The sequence below is a fragment of the Scleropages formosus genome, chromosome 23, assembly GCF_900964775.1.
Source record: "Scleropages formosus chromosome 23, fSclFor1.1, whole genome shotgun sequence".
Classification (NCBI taxonomy): Eukaryota; Metazoa; Chordata; class Actinopteri; order Osteoglossiformes; family Osteoglossidae; genus Scleropages; species Scleropages formosus.
In genome coordinates this window covers 8,468,287-8,492,870 of record NC_041828.1, presented here as the reverse complement: position 1 = coordinate 8,492,870, position 24,584 = coordinate 8,468,287, and the positions used below count along the sequence as shown (strand labels likewise).

General features: G+C 48.7%; 1 protein-coding gene across 2 annotated transcripts; it reads left to right on the top strand.

Annotated features, from left to right (window-relative positions):
- Positions 1 to 1,525: 1,525 nt before the first annotated feature.
- Positions 1,526 to 23,798, top strand: hibadha (3-hydroxyisobutyrate dehydrogenase a). 2 transcript variants are annotated; one of them, XM_018750205.2, is made up of 8 exons: positions 1,526 to 1,650; positions 3,536 to 3,696; positions 4,317 to 4,426; positions 4,954 to 5,075; positions 16,034 to 16,167; positions 16,398 to 16,474; positions 21,672 to 21,828; positions 22,028 to 23,798. In XM_018750205.2, the coding sequence occupies exons 1-8, from the start codon at positions 1,581 to 1,583 to the stop codon at positions 22,184 to 22,186; spliced, it is 990 nt and encodes a 329-aa protein (XP_018605721.1). In that variant the 5' UTR covers positions 1,526 to 1,580; the 3' UTR covers positions 22,187 to 23,798. The 2 variants fall into 2 exon arrangements, with proteins under 2 accessions (XP_018605721.1, XP_018605722.1); XM_018750206.2 differs by lacking the exon at positions 1,526 to 1,650 and adding an exon at positions 2,556 to 2,679.
- The last annotated feature ends 786 nt before the right edge of the window (positions 23,799 to 24,584 follow it).

Genomic DNA, 24,584 nt, shown 5'->3' with positions numbered 1-24,584 from the left:
GAGCTGTTACAAAGCAATTTAAGGTGTTAAACTACTTATTATTTACCCATTTATACATACTGGAGAAATTTAGGATAAGTACCTTGCTCAAGGGTATTAAGTTAGAGGTGGGATTCAAACCTCTAACCTTTAAGTTCAAAGGCAATGGCTGTAACCACTACACTCACTACCAGCTGCCCCACCTTAATTTAGCTTTTGTTTTGATGGCTCTGAAATTCTGTTTTCTGACTCATTTTAACTACTTAATAGTATTACAGTGACTGGTTGACCATTTTATTTCAGATGTTAACAGAAAGCACGAGGATGGAGCAGCAGTATCTCTGGTGCCCCTCAGCGTCTGAGTTTCACGTTCTGCCTTGGGTTCAATTGCGCTCACGGTGTGTAGAGTTTACACATTCTCTGTGTAGTTGCAATCCAGGAAAAATGTGCAGAGGATGGCAAAGGCAAACCCCCTCTACATCCTTCCTTCTCATGAAAACCATGCAAATGGTCACCATGATTTGAATTCAACTCCACTTACTCTGTGATAACCATTCCGCTATGTACAGTAAATGAAATCGATTAAGTCCATGATTCAACCTGAAAGTTGTATGGAATCATATTAGAGCACGAGTGCTCCTAAGGTTATGAATGCCTGTACATATTTACCTGCCGTGCCGACCGATGCAAAACACACCCCCTACGGAACAAGAGCGTGGGACCATGTTAATTTCAAGAAGAGCAGGCATTGTGTTACCATGGGAATTATACTGAAGATAACAAAGAACGACGCAAGTGACAATACGACAAAGAAGTCAAGAACTGCAACTGCTATGTCTGCAGGCCCCGTCAGGTGTACAATGTCCAATTTGTGTGATAAAGTATCACTTTGTTTCTGCTGCGCATTTTCTCTATGCGACTCACAGCATTTATTTCTAAATTAATAAATATTATCCTTTATTTACTCTTATCATTCATTTTTGAGGAAGTGACAACCTGTTACATTGGTGTGCCACCTGATTGCGGCTTTCTTAAGTACGGGACACATAGTTTACATTTATTTAGCAGATGTTTAATCATGTTATCAGCCCACACACCTTACTCACCAAGGTGACTGACACTGCTAGATACACTACTTACAATGGGTCACTTATCCATCATCAGTGGAACACACTCTCTCTGTCACTCACACACTATCGGGGAACAGCATCATGTCTTCGGACTGTGAGAGGAAACCAGAGCTCCTGGTTGATACTCAACACACAGACTGACCTCTCGCACCACCCAGGCACTGAGACAGCAGCGCTACTCGCTGTACCGCCCACTTTACTTTAGCGTTGCTTCATAAATTAGCTTTTGACCTATAAGTTATTTTAAAAACCCCTCACAGAACTCCGAGTGTACTGCAGAACACTTCATCCAGAAAATGCGCAAGATTCAGCAGCTGCCACAGGACGTACCGCCTCTATTGCGTTCTCATTCGACGTCATGTTCGGGTTCTACTGCTAATTGGAGGAGCGCCGTGTCAGTCAAGGGATAACGCAGCCTACTTCCTGACTTGGCAGCGGTCTCTGCGGCGCGGAGGTCAAGGGGAGAGAAGCATGGCCGCGCTGTTCAGAGCGTCGCGGAACTTACTGCAGCGGTGCACCAGACATGGGGACGTGGCGCTCGGTAACGTACTCTGTAATTACCCCGTTTTCTAGGGCTGCACCGAGAACCTTCGGTTGCTGATGGCATAAGCACGAATGTTAGTGGCTGCGCAATCTGCACAGTTCTGACTCGACTAAGGCTTAAGCATCTCTAACGGTGACCAACTGTTGCTCAGCGCTGCACATCATCATCATCATCATCATCATCATCATCATCATCATCATCATCATGATGATCACCATCACCACCCTACTCTTTTAGGATAGTTTTCAAAAGAATGCGTAAAAATCTTCCCCCAGTATTGATGTACAAATTAAGTGTTACAACACTGTAACAGTGAACAACACGTGTTGAGTTAAAAATAATCATGTTTCATAAGTCTTCAGTTATGATTTTCATACATACACTTAATTTTGGAATTGCTGATTTTATTCCAGGTGGTGCAGCACACAACTTTGTGGCTAAAAAGGGTGGGATTGTTGAAATCATACACTGTATTTAGGTCGTATGATGAATGAGAAGCGTAAATCAAATGTCAGTAATATTTTCAGTTTTTATTCTCGGTTATTTTCTAATATTTTAATGCGCATCCACTGAGAGTCTGTTTCTGTCGTCTGGCCTGATAAGCTTTATCTCGACATACACGCTTTTAAAACTGAAATATGCACTTATGTTGGCCCTCTGTCAAGGACTCTCTAAAGGACCAGTCTGATAATTTCTCAAGTTTTAATGCAATGAACACCAACACAAGAAAAAGTAATGTTTGTAATCATAACCTTTTAACAGGTACTGATACTGCACAACTCCACAGTGTGATTTTTCCTCATATTTGCATAAGAATTGCGTAACCCTTCTCTATTTTTCGGGTTGCAGATACCTTTGGACTGTCACACATTTATTTTACGCTGTGTTCTTCTGGGTTATCGGAACACTTCCTTACATTCCAGCAGGGAATCTTTTTCAACACAGAGCCCCTTGAATCCGTAAAGGTGAAATTAGTGTCGCTGAGAACCGGTTACTTTCTTCTGTGACACGTCATACTGTGGACAGGTAACATAAGTGTCATATGGGTTTAAGTGGAAAGAGCTTTATCACTAGTTGTAAATACTGCTTATGTGCAGAATGTATCTAAGTACAGTGGAAACTTATTATTAATTGGTTTAGCTGATGCTTTACTCCAAAGAGATTCACAGCATTAAGCTGCTTAGAAAAGTTAACCCGTTTATATGGAGAGGTAATATTTTCTCGGTCCATTCGAGGTAAGTACGTTGATCAAGGGTACTACAGCAGGATTGGGATCCGCACCTAGGTCCTTTGAGTGCAAAGCAATGGCTAAACTGCTGTGCTGCCCGCTGCCACTTGTCGGTCTTGCTGTCGGGTTGCCACCTTTCAGAATTTCCCCGGTTCAGATGGAGTGAGAGCATCAACACGTTCGCTGCTTTGCACTTAATGGCATTAGACTGTGACATCTGACATTCGTTCCTTGAGGATTCTCTGCAGAGGTACTACTAAGTTTAGTACCGTGTGGAAGAATGTTGTTTCACTGTTTGTCTTTAATAAATATGCACAACCCAAGAAATGGAGATTGGTTAATAAATGAGCTAACTAACTATAATCAAAGAGTGCCTGATTAAATGTTGTACTCTTTTAAAAGCTAATGACAAAGTAATGAGCTGTTTTTTTTTTTGTTTCTTTTCCTGTAGTTGTTTGACTGGCTCTGCTGTGGAATTGTTTTGCCCCAGAATACTCTCGACACTCCCCCACCTTCCTTTTGCACTCATGTATTCAACAAAGTTTTATGTTTGTAATTTCCTTTCGTCTGCAGCACTAATTCCATGTGGAATGCCATGCTGTTGTGGTATGATTCCTCCAGCCTGGTGGCTAATGGTATATTTCCCCTCTCCAGCCTCCTCCAGGTCTATGGCCTCCAAGACCCCCGTGGGCTTCATCGGTTTAGGAAACATGGGCAGCCCCATGGCGAAAAACCTGCTGAAGCACGGCTACCCGGTCATTGCCACCGACGTCTTCCCCGAGTCCTGCAAGGAGCTGCAGGACCTGGGCGCACAGGTGGGGCTAGTGATGATGTGCTGCATCTCTCTGCACCCCGTACCCCTACTCTAGAACAATATTAATATTTATAGCCTTGCCGTAGCAATAGTAAAGCAGCGTGGTGCGGGTAGCACTGGTGCCTCACAGCTTCTGAACTGTGGTTTTATATTTGAGGCTCAAATCTGTCTCTGTGAGGAGTCTGCATGTTCTCCCCATGTTTGTATGGCTTTCCACCCACAATCCACTGTGTATGTAAGAAGGCAACGGTGAACCGCTTCCATACCCTGTAGTACCACAAAAACAGTGTAAGTGGTTGCCAAGACTCCACAATACTTGCCATACCGCAGGGAATATTCACAAGCAAATGGTTTTTTTTTTTCTTTTTTTTCTTTCATGTGTGTGTGTGCTACTGTGTATATAAACATGGATTTTGGAACACGCTGTTGTCCTCCAACTGCCCTTCCAAAAACTACACTGTTGACTTTGTCCATTTATGGCTACCTCATAGGACTGAAACTGTAGGTGTTTCTTCAGTATTAACCAGTCATTCGTACGGTAAAGCTGTACCTATTGTGGCCAGCGCTCCTGCACTTCATCTGGTTGCGTGTTGCTAATCTCCCGGCTGGTTTTTCCTCCAGATTCTAGACTGCCCAGCAGAGGTGGCTGATAAAGCTGATCGGATTATCACTATGCTGCCCTCCAGCCCCAACGTCATTGAGGTGTACAATGGACCTAATGGGATCCTCAAGTGAGTGCGGTCCCTCGGAAAAGTTTAATTTCACCTTAACGACTGGTAGTCTTGGTTTCGGTGTTTCGTTCATGAAAAGAAATCCTTTCTTCATTACAGAAAGAGTAAATTAGTCATGCACTTCATCCACAGACTTTATTAATTTCTAAGTGAAAATCCGCATCCCGTTTTAGGCCTAGTTGCATTAAAAGAGCCGAATTCCCTGTTTCCGAAAAAACGCCAGTCTTGCTGCTTGGTGTAACTGTTTGAACAAGTTGTGGTTAAATATTCCTCCCTCCCAATGTCAGCCAAAGCGCTTTCTGGAATGAACAGAATTTCGTAACTGTGAAAAACGATAAACGGACTAGTATTACTCGTTGGACTACTTAGAGGCTAGTGTTAGAAATGTGTTTTTGAAGAAAAATATGTTGAAAGGTGGTGATTGTACCAGCTGATTCATAGGCACCTCAGAGCAGTAGTAGAGCTGCACGTGCATGCCCTCGCATGTACACATTTTCCCAGCATTCCACTGAATTTATTTTCTGCAGGAAGGTGAAGAAAGGCACTCTACTCATTGATTCCAGCACCATTGATCCATCTGTTTCCAAGGAGATGGCAGTTGCTGCAGAGAAGATGGGTGCAGTGTTCATGGACGCGCCCGTGTCGGGAGGTAAGGGGAACGCTGAGGGGTGATTCCCCTCAGGAAAAGGAGTTACAGTCAAGTCCCTCCCATTCCTCCACTTAATAGTACTGCATGGTTGAGTGGGATGGGTGCTCATTGGCCCTGTACAGGGTTGGTTGGTGTGGTATATGGTATCTTTGGTCAGTGATGTGTGGCCGTGAAAGTGTCACTTCTGTGTACGTCACCTTCTGTGTGGAGTGCTAGGATGAGCTGTGATTTAGCCACTGTCCAGTAACGTCTGCCAAGTGGATCACTCTTAGTCTTTCTTTATCCCGTGACGGATCTGATTTGTAAGCTTGTGCTGGGATGGGTCGACCGATACCCTCTCAACCTCTCAGATTTTTTTTTCCCCCTCTTTTTTTAAAATGGTTAAAACAATAAGTTTAGCCCCACAAGTCACAAAGATATTAAGACAGATTTGTCTCATACGTTATCATTCCACTCTGGACATCTGTTCAGTTTGAGCTCTGCACTGCCCTGATACAGTGGTTTTTAAACCGGTTTATAGTCAAAGCGCTACAGGAACACCAGTACGTTTCTAGTTTGACAACTCTAGGTTTGTGGGCTCAAATCCAACATTAGATCTGTCACTGCAGAGCCTGTATTGTCTTTGCACGTTTATATGGGCTTTCTCCTGCAAGCCGGAAAGACGTGCTGTTAAGGTAAATCCATGTCTTCTTTGCATTGGAAGTCTGTAGCATGACACCAATCAATGAAAAGACGGCAATTAGTAGATCAGCAGAAATCAATGGGGAGTGGCATGAAAATAAGGTCAAAATAAATCCCAGGGACAACAGTGAAGGAGCCCTACAAACCTGAACATTATGGCGATTATTGCCCAGTTTTGAATTAAAAAGTAACTAAAAATTTCTGTTCTGATGTGAGCTGTTTAGGACAAATGTGTAACGTGATTTATAATACCGTTGATATAAATTTGTAGGTTCTGCATGGTTGCCTATGGAATTTGACCACTGTATCATGTATAATATAGGGTTGTTGGGCCTTGTTAACATCTCATTGACGGTCCTTAGGAGTCATTAATTATTGCCTGAGCCGAAATGCTGAATGTGTCATCGTTGGCTTTTGTGTACGCAGCCATAATGGCATATCCGTGTCATTGCCTTTCATGTAGATAACAAGCCATGATGGCGTGTCCCTGTGCCATTAGCTTTCGTGGAGATAAAGAGTTATTAAGAGAACAGGAATACCTTGGACTTTATTGCCGAGAAGTTGACATTGAGGGCTGGGGGCGAAGCCTGATAAGAGCGCTTGTCTCTCTGTGAGAGAGACTGAGCCGTAAAATACGACCTTTTACTTGAGCTGTTTTCCAAGCAGCCCTGGGGTTCTCGCACACAGATGCACCCACGCTCTCAGCAACTGCGTTTGCTGACCGGCGTCTCCGCCGAGCGCCGTCTGCAGGGCCGGAGCCCACCCTTTCAAGCGCCTGACGTTCACGTCCACTCTCGGTTGAGGTTAAGTCCCTTTTATGGCCCAGAGATTGAGAATGATTTACTCGTTTCCTCCACATCAGGGCGGGCGGGCTCCCCCTCCCATCTGCCCTGGATTTAAAGTAGCCCACCAGCACAGTGAACTTGAGGGGGAGTGAACGTAAAGCGCAGGCTTGCATACCTCCAGTTTCTTCGCTTAGGTCGCTGTTTGCGGAAAGGGGCCGTGCGCAGTGACCGGCGGGGCCTGTCTGCAAGCGGTCAGGGCTGCTTTGCTTCCGCACCGGAGATGTCTGATTTACAGGTAAACTTCACTAAGTCCAAGCATTGGCTTGCGTTGCAGAGAGGGAGCTGTCAATGAGAGAACCACTGCTTGCATAGTGGACCCTCATGGCATTCTTCAACATTTCATCCGTTTGACATCATGCATTGCTCCGATTTTCCCGCATTGTCTGTCCCTTAACTTGGCATGTGGCCGTGAAGAAAATATAGCATATCCATAGTACCAGTGAAAAGTTTGAGTTCTCTTGCTGCAAACCAACTTTTTTGCACAGGGTATTTGGTTACCAAGTTTTGGCAGGAAAACAACCAACATGTCTTTCCAGCTGTTCTGCAGCAGTTGCCAGACATGCAGGCCACTTGTGGGTTGCTTGGCTTTTACTCTGTTCTCCAGCTCATGCCATAGAAGCCTTGCCTGGGTGTACTCAAACTTTTGACTTGTACTGTGCATCAGTCTAGGATTGCTATTATACTGTTAAGTCCCCGGTCGTTTACACTGTTACCTGTGCAGAATGAGTTGTTGCTATAGCAGAGGGCTGTTCCCGAAAAGCAACTCGCATCGCGTATCTTGTACTCCAGCCATGTTTATGACTGAATAAGTATATGAGTGGAATGTTGCTCGCATTAAGACTAGCGGGTGTTTTAGCCCAGGCTCTTGGCCGTGAACGCAGGGAGTCTCCTGGGAAGCGAGAGAGGAGGGGGAAGACGGCCAACGCTCTGATTTTGTGCGAACCAGGAGGTGGTGCTCTAACCAAGTGCGCAGCCGGCTGTACCGGAGTTTTGCGCGAGCGTCCGCTCGACACCCGAGGCCTCTGTGAGATGGAGTCGTGCGTAATGAGATCGCCGGAGCTCACGGTGGACGCATGACCTGCCTGCCGCATTTTTGACGAGCGTGTTGCTGCGGTGCGAAACGCCGCCGTGGTCTCTGCCTCACCGTACCGTCTAACGCACTCCACGGCCTCAGCACGCACACGCCGAAGCTGCTGTTTGTTGGACACGTTGAGCGATTGATACACGCCGACAACAAATCTGACTACCTTCTCATAAGAGCGTCCCAATGAAGCTCCTGTCGTATTCTGAAGTATCGCATTCATTAGTAAACCCTACAGAGTGACATGTGGATTCTTGAAGTGCGTCTTGTTGCAGATGATGACCCAACATTGCGGATTAGTAAATGTCGTTTCCGTGCAAAATTTTTTTTTTTTTTTTGCTTCTCTGGTGCAAACGGGTTTAAGGTGGCGTTCGCTGCTGCTCTGGGGTTTACACTTTACGCAGTTTGGGGAAGGGATGCTGAAGGAGTACCGGCTCGGTACAACTCCACGTTGGTGCCGCGTATCCGTGGGAAGCGGGATGTCGTTTTTTCAGATGGAGCGGCTGTGAGGCACTCCGTAGGGTAAAATGCGTCCCTAGATGGTGCCCTTTCGTGCTCAGAGCTGATTCCACCCTTTAACTTCAACCGTGTGAATGTCGCCGCTCTTCGCCCCTCTCTAACAGCGTCACGTTGTTTTTAATTTGAGTTTTTATCCTCCGTCCTCTGGTTTTTTTTTTTTTTTTTTTTTTTTTTTTTTTTTTCCGCGGCGTAAACAACGGGGCCGGATTCTGCTTGGCGAGCCGCGGACGCCCCGGCGGGTCCTACCTCGAGTGCGTCATCAAGGTTTGGCAGGCGGGTCGCCGGAGCGGCAGGGCTCTGATGTCGGGCTCCGCCACGGGGTAATAAAGCCGTAAAGTCGCTCCCTCGCGCTGACCGGTCGTCTGGCCCAGTCGGCCTATTATGAATTATTCATAAAAAAGCAGCCTGCGTTTGTGCCATTAAAAGTGTCCGCATGCAACGTGGGGCCACAACAAAACCCCGGCTGACGTCACTGGAGCAGGGTGTTGGCACTTCTGGGTAAAAATAGCGAGAGGCTAACGAGCTCCAGGGTCATTAACAGTAATTATACCGCATTCCTCGTCTGCCGACGACGTCTGCACGATTACTAACTGTTGTGCTTTAAAGTAGCTGCGGTGGGCTTCGCTGCCGCCCGCTGCCGAGGACACGTGGATGTTCCCGTACCGCTCTTCCGCCCTGTCGGGACGTGGGTACGAACCGGCGCTGCGCAGCTCGCTCGTCCTTGCAGGTTCATTCGGAGCAGCTCAGGTGCCTCTTCGCTCGCCTTTCCCCGGCGTCCTTCTTCCAGCTCACCGGCGGTTTGGCTTCCTTCTCCCTCTTTTGCGTCCCGCCGGAGTCGCTCGGCAAGTCTGTCGATAAAAAGTTTGGGTTTCTGCTGCCGAGATCGCTGCTTTCGCAGGAAATCCCAGTCTGTGCACCTGGCTCAGTGCGGCGCTTTCCGAATGGCTGCGAGGTGCGGCGATGTCGCTTCCTTAGGATGGGAACTCTACTGGGGGGCACGTGTCACATTACTAGACCGTCCTTGTCGGTACCGAACGGGGGAAGAGGGCCCAGGGAGGTGTTGCGGAGCACGGCGTTTCTGGGCAGGACCGGCATTGCCGCTGTCAGCGCGAAGGGCCACTTAACCAGCACCGACGGGGGACGCTGGAGTAAATGAATTTGCATAACAAGGACCCTGCTCGGGGCTCCCGGACGAGCGGAGGGGACGGGGGCCGCCGAGGGTCGTCTGGCTGGAGCTCCAGATGGAAGCAGACTGGCGGCAGCTGGGCGACTTGCCTCTCAGCTTGGCTCGTCGCTCCCTGCATGTCATCTGGCGTGCCGGCCTCTCCCCCGCCAGGCCGCTGTCCGTCAAACCTGCCCGAAGCCCCGCCTTAACTGCTTTCATCGACTGCGTTGTCAGCGTAACCTCATCAAAAGTGCATTGATTGTGCACGTGTGTGCATTTGCGTTAATGTGCTGCAGGCTCCTTTGTGCTTTCTTATCGTCACTACGCCAAACGATTGGAATGAGTGTAAGGCGACTCGTGTGTGTGTGTGTGTGTGTGTGTGTGTGTGTGTGTGTTTGAACACGTCCTGTTCCGCCCATCAACCCGCCTGTATGCGGCCGGTGTTCTCGGCACGGGGAACGTGTTGCCGCCAGCCCCCACCCCCCACGCAGGGCAGACCTGATTGATCAGGTGCCGACTCCCTGCGGTGCGGGTCGTGAACTGCTGATGATAGCGTTAACTGGAGCGGTCGCGGTCTGTGGGCGGCCAGTACATCATTGCCGTTAATAACCGGCCATTACCAGGCGGCCTACTAGCACCGTACCTTCATCCGCACCCCCTCGACCCAATCGGCTGCTCTTCACCAGGAATATTGATTCCGTATCTTTCTGTCCGAACCGGCTCCCGTGCGGTCCCGCGGAGGGAGAGCGCGACGGTGCCGATGAAAAGTGAGTCCGCTCGCTGGTCTGCAGCTTTTGGTCGGGAAATGAGCCCACTTATGTTTCCAGCTCTTCGGCAGCACTTCCCGCAGATGTAGGACTCTTATGAGATGCTTCGCTCCTGCTCTTCTGTCCAGATCGTCCCGCGCAAGTCTTATCCACGTTGCTCACGTGGACTCGTCCTTTTCACTGGTAAAGTACGGTTAATCACGACAACAGCGTACTTTTTGTATTCTTTTCGGAGATGGACGTCTCTTTGGAGAAAAGTGACTGCCGGGTGAAGAAATGTGAATGTGAATGAAGACAGATTCCGGCAGGTTCTGTAGCGTGCCCCCCCCCCCCCCCCCCCACCCACGTGTAAAACGGTTCGGCCGAGCCTGTACACGTGGTCTGGAATAGAGCCGTGAGACATCTCGGAGCTGAACTCGGTGACTGCTGAAATTTTGCAGTCTCCGTTGGTGCCGCTTTCTTCGTAAGTATGGACGTGTGGAGGAGAAGAGAGCGCTCCGGTGCAGACGGAGGGCCGTCCGCTCTCCCGTTTCCCATGGCGTGTGTGAGATGAAGGCCTAGAACGCGGGCAGCTCTCATTAACTCGAGCACGAAGATAAAGGGCCTGCTCTCTGACTTGAAGGAGGCGCATTAGTATCGCTGGCAAGCAGATTGTCGAAAGTGCTTTTTTTTTTTTTTTTTTTCCCCCCCCTTTTTTTTTTTTTTTTTTATGTGCGTGTTTCGGTTAACATTATTTTATCTGTAGAAAATTTATTAAGCTTGTTTGGGTTTTTAATTTGTTTGAGAAAATATCTCCCCTTCAACTTAATTATAATGCAGAACCACATTTGAGGCTACTTGGTGTGGCTGTAAACGTTTCCCTTTCTGGGCCCTTTCGGGCGACTCTGCCATCTCGGCCGCGTTGCGTCACGCTCTCGCCGAGCTCTGCCTGTGAGAACGTGTCGCAGTGTGTGTTCAGCAACACGCTCTTACCCCAAGTTCTCCCAAGCAAACTGTCCCCCTCCACCACCTTTTTCCAATACAATTTGAAGTATGGATGAGATCTGAATGGTAGAAAATAAGTGTCTATAGTGATGTTTGTATTCCTAGTTAGAATGTATATTCTAACGTAATTCTGCATTGGCGTTAGGCATTATTTGTCGTTAAAATGTTTATTGCCAAAAATGCACTCGGTAGGAAATGGCTGTGGACCAGAACTGCATTTTCACACAGGACTGTAGGGCGATGGTTCAGTGCAAGTGTTTGCGATTTTTATAAGTGATTTTTATAAGTGCACTTCAGACATTTTAATAAGACGTTCACATATGGGGGGGGGGGGGTTAATAGCCTAAGCAACATGTTTTTTAGAGCCGGGGTTAAAATGTTCTGGAAATGTGAGAAGCAGCGCGAATCCCCTTGCTCTTTGGGCTCTCGAGGTCACCGTACCCCCCAGCTGCCCCCCGGCATGGGAAAAGACTGAGTTAAATTACCTTACGTTTCCAAAATTTCCCTTAATTTGATGGACCATCTGCAAAGACCTCTAATGGCGCAATGCTGCTTGTAACTTGGATATTGCTCCGAGTAGCAGGACCTCGCGCCGGAGCAGTAGACGGACGAGTCGGGGAAGCGGCACCTGTCCATCTGTCAGGGGCACGGGAGACCGAGCTGTAATTGCCGTTACTATTCATTGTAACTGTGAAATGAATTCCCAGAATTATTCGGTTTATAATTTTGGCGGCGTTAAAGATTCCGGTCCTTTTCTTGCTGATGGCGGCCGTAAGCGACGGGCCGATCAGCAGCTGTAGCGGGGACGTTACGAGAAACTCTGGTTTCCTCTGGTCCGTGAAGCCCGGTAGGCTGTAATTAAGCGACGGGCCGGCTAGCCGTGGCTCGCCGTGAGATCCTGCGGCGCCGTACGCTTGCTCGGCTCCGAGAGTAGCAGAGGTTCGCTCTACGTCCGCCGGGGCCTCTGCGTTCTCGGCGTTCGGCTTTGCGGTCGGGGTCTGGCCCCGCTGCTTCAGAGGTTGCGCATTCGTGGCATCCCTGCTGTTGTACCTTTTGAGAAGGAGACTTAGCCTAGTTTTCTGCAGTATCTGTCTTTATGGAGGGATGCAAACTATTGTTTTGGATGCGTCAGATTAGTTGCGAAACGATGATGATGATGATGGTGGTGCCCCTTCCTCCCCTCCCCTCCCCTCTCCTCTCCTCCCTTCTCTAGAGGGCGCTATTCTACAGAGGGCTCTTAATGAACCAAAAATGTCAGGCAGGTGGATGAATTACACAATGCACCTCGGCTTATTAGAATTCCCTCTTAATCTGTCAATGACGAGGAGGTGCTGGCTGCTTCCTCTGCCGTTGCGCTTTACATACACATTTATGCTAATCTGCCGTTATATTCCCAAGGACGTGGCCATCTATCCTACGAAAAAGCCCTGGTTATAGGAAGATCTGCTCCCACATCCTAATTGCTAATCATGGGTGATTACTTTGTCCGTGCAGCGAAGAGGATCCATTCGTTTTGGCTTCCGCAGTCACCGTGTCCACGGTTTCGGCCGTTATCGATCGCTGGCGTAGGCGGTCCTTATCGATACTCTCCCCTTGTCCGTAATTGGGGATCTGCGATCGTTACGTTTGTGCTCTTCGTTCACTTTCGGCACTTTGAGTCGGCAGCTTGCTCAGTTACCTGTATTTACAAACTTCACGGGGTCCCGGCTGAAGCCTCTTATTGCTACTATTTATTTATTTATTTTTTTTTTTTTGGCCTGAAGTTGCATGAAATAAACACATTTCTTCTGGCTCTTTGCTTGCTTTTGCCCTCCTGCCCTTTTGTCCCTCTCTAACATCTCTTCCTCCCCATTGTACCTGCTCTCCCAGCCATCTCTCTCTTGCCCCTCTGCTGCCTCACTTGCCCCTCTCATGCAGCGAGACTCATTTGAATTCTGGCAGCGCTAATTAGTCGAGCCGCTGTCAGTTGCTGTGATGCGCCGGCGACGGCTGTGTGCAGGTCATTATGGGTAAATAATGAGGCTCTGGTGCAGTTGCAGCAGCTGCTGACAGACCAAGGTGGTGGCGGGGCGCTGCGGTGCTGTTGCACGGCCCAGTCGGGACAGTCCGGTGCGGTCGGTGCGGTCGTACCGCCCTGTTCCCACCCTCACGACCCGCCTTGCCCCCCACGCCCCCCACCCCCACCCCCACCCTCCTGAACCCTAGTCTTGTTTTTGTGGTTTCAGCTGTTTCTCACGCTGCTCCTAATCCCTGTTTAATTATTAACACCAGCATTATTTGCTCTTCACAATTAACAGCCCTTTCATTAGATACACATTTTACAAAGAACACAACTGCCATCCTGTGTATTGGCTTCACCTCAGAGAATTCAAATTACCAGGATTTAAATGCTTACAGACCAAAGTCTGTCGCATGGCATCACAAGGCATAAAGAGGCCAGACGAACACTGACATTATATTTCCCTGTATCGTTGTCTTCTTTGTTTGTAATCTTTCTTGTTTTGTTTGCTTGCTTGCTTAATGTTTTTTGAAAAGGAAAACGGAAAGCCTTGTACGTGCGTTATATCCCCGTGAGCCAAAAAAGGTTTCGGAATTACGTCTGGGATTTCTTTCACGTTTTGAAAATGTGACCCCATATATGTGGTGTAATTTTAAAGGCACAGAATATGCTCCGTGAGGCACGTTGTAACTCATAATTGTAGCACGTAGTTTGTGAGAAACGCTTAATGTCTGCCCGGTTGAGTGGACAAAAAGAAACGAATGGATCTCTAGAGGATATTGATGGTATACGATATGTGCGGTTTAATTTTCGAATCCAGCGACTGTAGTTGGGTAGAAAGAAGAGCCGCTTTTTGCCTTTTTCCCTTTGCCTTTTAAACAGCGTGACCCTTTGCCGGATGAGAAGAGCAGAAGAGAAAATGAACGGAAGGGTGGTCCGATGAATGGTTAGTTCCGTACCGGCATATTCGTCTTCGCCCTGTGCTATTCAGCTTTATAATTATGGCCAATGTCCTGAAGGGCCTCGGATCAATAGCAGGCAATATCGGCGACGTGAGAGAACGGGGCGCTTGGTGAAGCTGATGTACTGTCTAACGGCATTTGGGTCACGGCTTAGGAAGGTGTCCTTCCCCTAATGGGGAGTCGGTCAATATTGGTTCTGTGCGTAGATGCTGCGGCATCTATGCTCAGGTGTTACTGTACTTTGATTCCTTTTTATTAAGTGTAATGTAGATTAGCATGAAGTCAAAACGACTTATTTAGTTCAAGCTGGGACCTGGTGGAAAGGAACAAAGTGCACTTAAGAATCATGCGTCTGCGTCTGAGCTTCTCTTCGCACACATTGCATCTTCTACGAGATGTACGTCGCTTTGGAGAAAAGTGTCCGCTACGTGAATACGTGTAAATGTTAACCGGACGCTTGTCATCCTTTCGGTTTTGTCTCGTTCGCCCCGGTCGCTTCCGAGATCTTTCCGACGTGGGTTCCGTCTGCGCTCGCCTCGCCTTCCGAATACGTGTAAAAACCACAAGAATAAGTGATGGGAGCGTGAAAAGGGGGAGGGTCCTTTCGGTTAGGCGAACTTGTTAGGACCATCCCCGTGCCGCTTCTGGTCTTTTTCCGGATCGCGCCGAGGGGCCGGCGACGCGTGAAAGGGGGGCCGGCCGTGGCAGATGAGATTTAAAAAACGGGTTCCGCCCTGTTTTATGTTGGCAGCCGCTGCCTGCCTCCCGGCCATCTATCTGCGTCAGGCCGTTCCCCGAGGAGCAGCTGACAGAACCGCGCACGGCGACAGGGAGAACGCGGCACACTCGACCCCCCACCCCCCCCCCCCCCCAAAGACCGGCTAATTGAACATGATAAAGTGTAAAGTTAATTACCCCTCCAGCCTGTCGTCCTGCTCCCTGGAGGCTGCGACTCCAAAGGGGTTCGGGTCCCAGGCGCAGCTGTCGGCCGGTCCGAGGGTGTCGACGTAACAATGGAGACGCCCCTCCCCGGGGCCCCGTGCGGAGGGTGATCCTCCCCGCCGGCCCTCTTCTTTCAATGCCCCCTCCACGCCGCTGCTCCCTGACCGTTTAACTTCCAGGCAAATTAAGTGATTTACTGAAAGATTAACGTCGACTAGGCTAAATACGTGCAGAGAGACACGCGCATTCTGGCATGCTTTTAAACTCTGCAAACACACACTTTGAATGTGAGAAACATCCTTGTGTTATTCCTCTTAATGTCACGTGCTGTGCGGCGTTAAAGCAGGCGAAGAACACACGCGGTGCACCCTTTCTGAGACAAGGGCCCGGCTATAGTCGCACATCTTACGTGTCGTGGTTAGGTGTGACGTGAGATTAAGTACCATTTAGGTGATCGGAGTCCCTGCCTTTGTGAATTAGCAGGGTTTTAAATGTTGGCTTACCTCTTGGAATTAAACATTATTCTTTTATTCGAGGCGGCTCTACGTGGCTTATGGGATTATAGCTGTTTCGAGTTCTTCTTCCTGTTGGCGCACTGTTGAATGATTCCTTTCGCCAGACTGACACGCTTCATGGGATTTTCTAAGTCCCTTGTTGTGTGAGACACGTCCATCTCGCTGTTCATGGTCCAAGCCATCTAGCTGCATTAGGCCTTTCCTGTGTGAAGTCATGCCTGTATAAAAGCTGTGCTACAACAGGCCAAACTGGTCTGCAGATGTAACATGGGAGAGTGTGCAGGTACAGTGATTTAAATGTCTGCTGACATTTCTCATCCTTTAACAAGTTAATCTCGGTGTGGCAGGACAGTATTTAGAGTAAAGGTGCAGGTTTATGTCTTGGTTCTATTTCCTTTGAACTAGGTTCTTGAATTGCTCCAGTGCGACAGCGTGAACGTTTAAGGTATTGATGAATAATAGTGGGGTCAAACGGATTGCGTTTGTTTTGTCCTTAAGGTGTGGGAGCAGCGAACCTGGCCAAGCTCACCTTCATGGTGGGTGGCGTGGAAGAGGAGTTCACCGCAGCCAAGGAGCTGCTCGGCTCCATGGGCGCCAACGTGGTGTACTGCGGCCCGGTCGGCACGGGACAGGTAAAGCACACGCGTGCGGACGTCTGCACGTAGGCCTAGCTGCGTGTAAATGTGTGCGGTCACATGCTCCGCTAGGAATAAAAACGCACTGATGGGCAGTGATACGTGGCGGCTCATAGACTGACATTCCAGCTGCTTGAAATGATTGTTCTGTATAGTAAGAGTTTGTATTTGTGTTTCCGTCCGATACGGTTTTAAAAGCAATCTCGCATGCATCTAATTTTGTCCAGGCTGCAAAAATCTGCAACAACATGCTGCTGGCGATTGGAATGATTGGCACTGCTGAGACCATGAACCTAGGAATCAGGTAAGGCATCGGGTAGCCACCATTTCACCGCATTTAAGCACATTTCACGTGTCCTCTAATGCATCACCTCGTAGCTCATTCAGTGTCAGATACGTTATTTATGGATGTCACCTTTGTTCAAGGAGACTTGCAATGTTAGGTTTGTATACTGAGCTGCTTATATTGATTTACTCATTTATACAGCTGGGTAATTTTTACTGTATTAAGGGTTAGGGTCCTGCAAGAGTAGCCCAGCAGGAGAAGAGATTTGAACCTAGGTCCTTTCCGTGGAAGGCAAGAGCTCTAGCCGTTATGCCGCCCACTGGAAATTGAGATGAAGAGCTGTAGTTTTAATGGCGTGGTGTGGGTTTTGCGTTCCTGGCCGTACGAGGTAAAGGGTCGCCGCGATGTCGAGAGGGTAGTCGGCCTCCCACCTCAACCGCTGTCACGCCGCGATTGAGATGGACGAGGGGGCGGTGCGGCGCGGCGCATCGAGGCCGTCGTCCCAACCGTTCGGTCAATATTATTTGCATGCGGAAATCGAGGCCCGAAAAGCCAGCGAGCAAAATGATGCAAGCATCGCAGCCGTTAGGTTAATAAACGCACGGCTTAAGGTCACCCGAGGCGATTAACAGCGTCTCCAAGGGAAACTGGTAAGCAAACCAACCAGAACTGAGTGGTGGATTGCGAGAGCCACACAAAGAAGGGCGGATGCGTCCTATTGATGTCATATTAATGAAGTGTTCGTTACTAGGCAGCACTCGATGAGCTGAAACTTGCTCATGAAGCTGTCATTGCACCGCGTTTCTGTTCTCGAGACAAATAATTACTAACCGTTATTTAGCTAATGCCTTTTTCCACTGTTACGTTTGTATACTAAGCTATTTGGAAGCATTTTATACTTGTATACAGCAGGGTAATTTTACTCTCTTGGTTCAGGGTGGGTACCGTGATCCAAAGGCACCACAAGGGGAGAGAACCTGCTTGTTTCAGTGGAAGGCATCAGTACATTTACAGCTATGCAGAGTTTGTGTAATGCTGGGGTGCCCTGTGAATGCTGTTAAATCCACTTTGCCTGTTTTGACTCCAGTCAGCTGCGTGACTGAATTTCGACAATCCTGTATTCGGGCAGAAGTTGAAGAGGACTGACATTTAGTATGATATATAACCGAACCGGAGCCTAACCCGGCAACACAGGGCGCAAGGCCGGAGGGGGAGGGGACACACCCAGGACGGGACACCAATCCGTCACAAGGCACCCCAAGCGGGACTCGCACCCCAGACCCACCGGAGAGCAGGACTCAGTCCACCCCGCTGCGCCACCGCGCCCCCTCCCATTAGTATGATACCGTTTTCGTTCGATTCTACTTTAATTTTTGTGATGCAGGGATGATTGTGTGCTTTTCTTATAGCCTGATCATTACGTGGGATACAAACCCATAAGCTGCTGGCTACGAGTCAGTAGTCTGTCAGGTACATGAGTCGATCCCTCGCAGCGGGCTGGTGGGAAGACCCCGAGTGATGGGGCACGAGGGGAGGGAGTTTTCTCTGATTTATTGGGCTTCAGACGGCTGGGAGAAAATTGGCACCAGCAAACATAAATCCCCACAGCAAGTTCCAGTGAAATATGGCTGCATTACGAGACGCGCTGCAGATTTATACTTCACTGTCCATCCACAGCAGATTTTACATGCAGCGCTGGTCGGGGAGGGGCATGGGGGGGGGGGGGGGGGATGCTGTGTGTCGGTTTCGGCAATGTTTTATTTGAAGGTTATTACCATGCGCGGTGACACAACCTGCAGAACATCTGCCTCATGCTTACCTACCTGCTGGTCTCAGCTTTGAGAGACAATCGCTGCTCTTGTCGCTGCTCAGCTGGGGGTCACGTCCATAGCTCACAGGGACGTTTCTTCAGGGGCATTGCCATGCAGCGATATGCAGGCCTGATGTGAGTTGGGTAACGCCCTGTAGTGCACTGGAGCTTTGCACTGCTATCTTCATAGCATAGCAAATGCTCATTTTGGCAGATAAGTGAGCAACTGGCCATGAATTGAGTCCATTGTCAGTCTCGCATAGTTGTGTTAGCGACCTCGAGCGCCGCACGAGAGCCAATAGGAGCGCAGCCGCACTCCCTCTCGGTGAGCCAACTAGACTATGCGCGGCGTGACATTTAGGCCTTTCGGGCCGCTGTCCAACACCAATTCCCTGAAGCTTTATTGACGACGGCAATGAGCTGCGTGCGCCTGCGAGCGATGACCATCCGTCTCCGAGTTGCCGCGTATGGCGATACTGAGCATCAGCATCTTTGTGGAGGAATGTTGCAACATGCATATTCGTCGTGTTTCGCGCGAGGTTGTCCGCACATCGCGCACTCTGACTCGGGCGTGTCGCCTTCCGCTAGCCCCTCCTGTGGACGCGTCACGCGGGACCTGGCTGCAGGTGGCTCCTTTGAGGGACGACCACCCTGCTGACTGGTAACTCATAATCCAAACACAACGGCGAACCTTCTCCGCAGGAGTTGGAGTACAGCACAGTGAGATGTGGTACGAGGGGAAGAAGAGCAGGAGGAGATGTTGGTGACTCGAACGCGCTCTTCTTGTCTTGCTGACCTCCGAGAAAGTGTTAGAAACAAAGCTGCGGATTAATCCGATTTCTCGCCGCGCTGTGGCCGGAATGCATCTGGATTTTGTCGGTGATATTCCCTGTTGGGTCACGCAGCATCGCTGACATGTAGACCGTAGAGCTGTTGATATGCCGATCCTCGGAAGAACCCCCTAATCGACAAACCCTTCATAAATCGGCACACAAAGGGGCGGGGTTAATAAATAGTACCTTATTAACACTTAGTAGTTTGGCACCTTTGGGTAATTGTGTCGACTGTATTTGCGAGATGTGTTCTTCGCGTCACTTTGTGGCTGTTTCGTGAGGAAGATGGAAGACGGTTCACTTTGATGCCGACGCCCAGAGTTTCCTGCTTTATTGTTATTTGGGAAGCTGCAGGACTCTATCCAGGGGTGCGTTATTATGAGGGATTGACAAAGACCGTCATGGTTTTGATAGCGCCGCCAGTATATCTCGCCCCCCGCCACCGCGGCAGCTCGGCCTGTTATGCAGAAAGAATCACATGTTCGCAGCCAATTTACAGGGAAACAGCAATAACATTTTATCATGCTTGAGAGCCCAGTGGCTGCCTCCTGCATTAAACCTGGCCTTTCAAATACCGGTCTGCGATTAATTTGTTGATTTCGAATGGAGACCGGGTCTCTTCCAGCGAAGCATGACGATTTGGGAGGACTGGCTCTGAATGACAATTATATCTTCTGCTCCTCTCCGAGCCCATTACCAGGGCCGAGCCGACCGTCGGGAAGAGAACACTTCACTTACTGGTCTTGTACCCTGTACGGTTCGAGCTGTCAGTTATTTATGCCGCTCTTGAAAAAGGTTTCCGAGATGAAATGCAAAATACCCCCTTTCTTCTCCCCCCTAATGGAGCGTGAGAAGTATGGTTGAGGGTGAGGGTGGCAGGAAGGAAAGACGGATGTGAAGTTTGTGTGCAAGAGCTAGGTTTCTGGGTTTCTGTTGGCTGAGGCTTAGGGGGGCGCCATGGCACAGTGGGTTGGACCGGGTCCTGCTCTCCGGTGGGTCTGGGGTTCGAGTCCCGCTTGGGATGCCTTGCGACGGACTGGCGTCCCGTCCTGGGTGTGTCCCCTCCCCTTCTGGCCTTACGCCCTGTGTTACCGGGTAGGCTCCGGCTCCCCGCGACCCCGTATGGGACAAGCGGTTCAGAGGAAATCCCCATGATTCCCTGCTCCCCCCTCACCTTGGTGCACCTTGTATGCATGTGTTCCAGTAAAGGATGGAAGCTGGGCGATAAACCCACTTGTTACCTCATTTATATAATCATAAACACTGAACACACATAAAAGAGAACCAGGGTTTTCATTAAAACGGCAGTCCCGTTAGAAGTTAATCATTCTTTTTTTTTTTAATTTTTTTTTATTTTTTTTCAAAGAATTCTTCCTATTAAGTACCTGATTGCTCAGCATGTGATGAACATAGCATCCAAAAAATTTCCCTCCTTTTTCAAGCCAGGGGGTCAAGGCTGCAGTGGCATCGCTGCATGTTCCTGTTTCTATCAGTCAGATTAAAGCGTAAAATTGCTGTCCCACCCTTATTTCAGCTCTAAGCACACAAATGCTAAAGTTTAATAAGATGGGTTGATTTATTGAGTTGTGATCAACGCACGCCTGCTGCGTAGCACCCGTGGCAAATGACTCCGCTGCTTGGACAAGCTTGATTACATCAGACGCAGTAACCTTTTCAACAGCTGACCCAGAACCAGGATAGACGGGTGGGAGGTGATGTCGAGCATATGTCACGCAGCATCCTGCTACGGGGGGGGGTCACTGCAGCGCAGAGTGGGGCAAGGGGCTCCTCCACAACTGAGGTTTTGCATAAAGATGTAAATTGAAACACCATCATGACAGAAACAAGGTAGTTATACCAAATTTCCACAACAACCTGTTAAAAAAAAAAAAGAGTCTCCCAGAAGTGTGTCTCAGTCTGTTAATTACTGTGCAGACAGCTTATAAAACACAGGCCGACAATACGAGAATGGGAGCCAGGTGCAGGGCTGGCACACCCGGCGGCCTTTAGGACTAATCATGATTTAATAGTCATATTGAGCACAAAATATACTTTACAGTCGAGTGGCGAGTGCCAGTTTCTGCGCAGCGAGGTTTGATGTGGTTCACTTTATACTGCCATTGAAACGCGAGGCAGCCAGCCACTGGGGAGCTGGGTCTCTCGCATACTGCGGCAGCTGCTGAGCCGTGCGCTCTCGGGTCCCTCGGTTCAGGTCGTTCTCCAGCAATGGCTCCCGAACCCCGTTCTCAATTTAGTGGACGACATCTCTCCGCGCTTTTTGCGTTCGGTGCGTTTGTCTGGTTTATTCTGTGAAATTTCTCCAGTCTGTCTGAGGGCTTATGGGTCAGAGGAAGGAGGCTGTCCAATAGCTCCGTCTACCTGCGGTGTTTATTAGGCGACTCCGCTCTTTTAAGCGTTGGTTCTCTCTCGACAAGCCCAGTGATGAACAGTATCTCAGATAAATATCAATACTGAATTACGCTGCACGAGAGCCATTAACACAAGAAGGATGGGCACGGAGGACCGGGGTCAGCGCTGACTTTCTCCCCTCTCTGACCTCTGACCTGAACAGGTTAGGGCTTGACCCCAAGCTCCTGGCTAAGATCCTGAACATGAGCTCCGGCCGCTGCTGGTCCAGCGACACCTACAATCCTGTCCCCGGGGTGATGGAGGGCGTCCCCTCGGCAAACAACTACCAGGGCGGCTTTGGCACAACGCTTATGGCTAAGGTGGGTTTTGTTTCTGCTTCTCATTCATCTGGTCTGCCTCTCTGCTCGGATCTGGCGCAACGTGAGCAGTGCTGATGGGAAGTCTGCGGTTGATGGTCTGAGGAGTGAGTTTTTATTCCTTTCGTCTATATTTTTTTGTGTCTAGCAGTCCATTACAGGAACCCAGCAAACCTATGACTGACTGACTTGTTCTCTGCAGGACTTGGGTCTGGCTCAGGACTCTGCGACCAATACCAAGACCCCCGTGTTGCTGGGCTCCCTGGCTCACCAGATCTACCGCATGATGTGTGCGCGTGGCTATGCCGGCAAGGATTTCTCTTCAGTGTTCCAGTTCCTGCGTGAGGAAGAGGGCCAGTAGGGCAGTGCCCCAACGGCCATGCCTCTCCCCCCCCCCCGCAAGAACCGTGCCTGCCCCTCAGCTCCCTCACGTCCGCAACACATAAGACTGAAGCGCACATAGTGTAGGATGCGTGCGCTGGGGCACCCTGTCAGGCACGCCATTGGTACAAAGTGTAGAGGGCAGTAGGTGTTTAACAGACAGTGTGTGTTTCCTGTTTCCTGTTTCAGGGAATTGTCTGTTAGCTGTGTGATCCTGCCTTTTTGAAGCAGCACTCCTCATTTGTTCTGATATCAGTGAGTGGTCGGTTCAGTCTTGGGTCTCGGAGTTTGCGTTGATGAAGACGAAGAGAGTTCCGATGACCCTTGTGACGATGATCGTTACAACATCGTGGACCCAAAAACCAAGCTCCACTTGTTTGAGGTGGTAGCATGATATGTTACACCACAGCCACAGAGGCCAGCTATGCAGGATTCTCCTTAGCCTCTTTGTCTATGTTTGTGTTAATTTTCGTTACACTCCTGTACATTTGTTGTACTTTTTTTTTTTTTTTTTTTTTTTTTTTTTTTCCCCATGGATCTCATTTGGCACTTTCTCGGTAAGCCGTGTGCATAATAACCTAATGATATGGATGCCGTATTCAGTGTTTTCATATTTACGCTCTTATATTCATGGCCAGCAGCTGCTTCAACCACTTTCTGAACCAGTTCGTATTTCTCCGCTTCCCGTTGGAGCGTTCTCCTCGTTTCTTACCTTCCTGGGCTCTCGTACTTCAAACACATTTGTTACGTTTTGTACATAATTTCATAGTTTATAGTTTAGAGAGACATCAAAAACAAAAAGTTTGCCAGTTCAATCCCAGCAAGGGCCCTGCGGTTGAACCATTGTACAAAGTTCTTAATCTCTTTCTGTGGCTTTCCAGCCCTGTAAATTGGTATAATTATAGGCTGCTGAAGTCACTTTGGGTAAATGCATCTGCTGAGCAACTACAATTTAAAAAAAAAAAAAAAAAAAAAAATTGTTAGTTGATATAGCCAGGGGTTATGAAAGCATGTCTCTATCTTTGTGGTGATTTATATTAATTTTTTCATTTTAGCATCTTATCAGTGTTCGTTCATGTTTTGTTTACAACATTTATGGGTTTAGTATAAGTCGGATACTCCTCGTCTCTGGGAGAGGCCAGCAATACTGTGAAATTGTATTCATTATGATGCATTGTTCCTGAAGAACCTCCTAACTTCTATTAGGGATTATCCTTTGAACATCCCTGTGTGAACATCTGCCTGTATAGATTTTTTTTTATTTCTTTTTTTGTAATTAATAGGATAAACTTGAATTTCAGTCTCTCTGCCAGTTCTGTTGAGTACATCATGTTACTGCACCGCTGTTGAATTTCCTCATTGTTGGAATGTCATCCCCCCCACTGTGCCATCCCTGTAATAAAGTCCCACCCCTTTCCATGAGGGAACCCGTATCCGACTGCCGTCTCCAACAATCTTAGTCCGAGTCCCACAGAACACCGTCTCCTTTGCTCTTTCCTTTCCATCTCTCTAGCTCGTGATTATTACAAGGTTATTGGGTGCTGGAGCACTAGCCCAGAAATCAATTATGACCGATTCAGAGATCTTCAGGTCGCCGGTAGTGAGTGAAATATACTTTGTGTGTGATATGTTCAGTGTTTAATGTAGTCTGCTAGTTTTTGGAAATCACTTCATGGGTTTTCCTTGTCAGCGACTTCGTGCAGAACCTCGCAATAAAGAACTCTACACTCTGATAATGTAAGCTTTTAAACATGAGCCTGGATTGGTCAGATTGTAGCACAACTCTGTTTTGATCCTAGGCATGAGTACAGTATAATGTTCTTTTGCCTTGTAGCATCCTACCAGTAAGACCCACGTGATGATTGCTTTATTCTATGGCGAACACCAGTTTTAACCTGCACTAAACAACAAGGGGTCTGACTGCATATTTAACACACTTTACGCATGCGAGTGTACACAATGCCGTGTGTATGCGCGTAAGGTGAAAGTGCTCCCTTGTTCCACCTTCTGTTTCTGCCAAAGTAATTGAGGGCAGTTCCTTGGGGAGCGGCTGGATTGAAGCAGCGGATGGGTACGTTTTAATGTCCACCTCGTGGGCTGTCAGCGAGCAGTAAAATTAGCATATGTATGCGGCGTTCAGGGCGGCAGCAATCTGCGTTTTATGGACAGATGTTTGTGGACACGCTGTTAAAGTGGGAGCCATCACCAGCAGTCGTAAACAACGATTGTCGGCCCACTTCAACCTGAGGCTCGCGGCAGACTGTCGGCTCTGCTGCGGTCGCGTATGCCTTGTGGCACGTCCCTCATCTGTTCGTGATGCTCCCCTTACTGTATGTTTTTGATGTTTATTGTATAGGTTCACACCCACTTTATACACA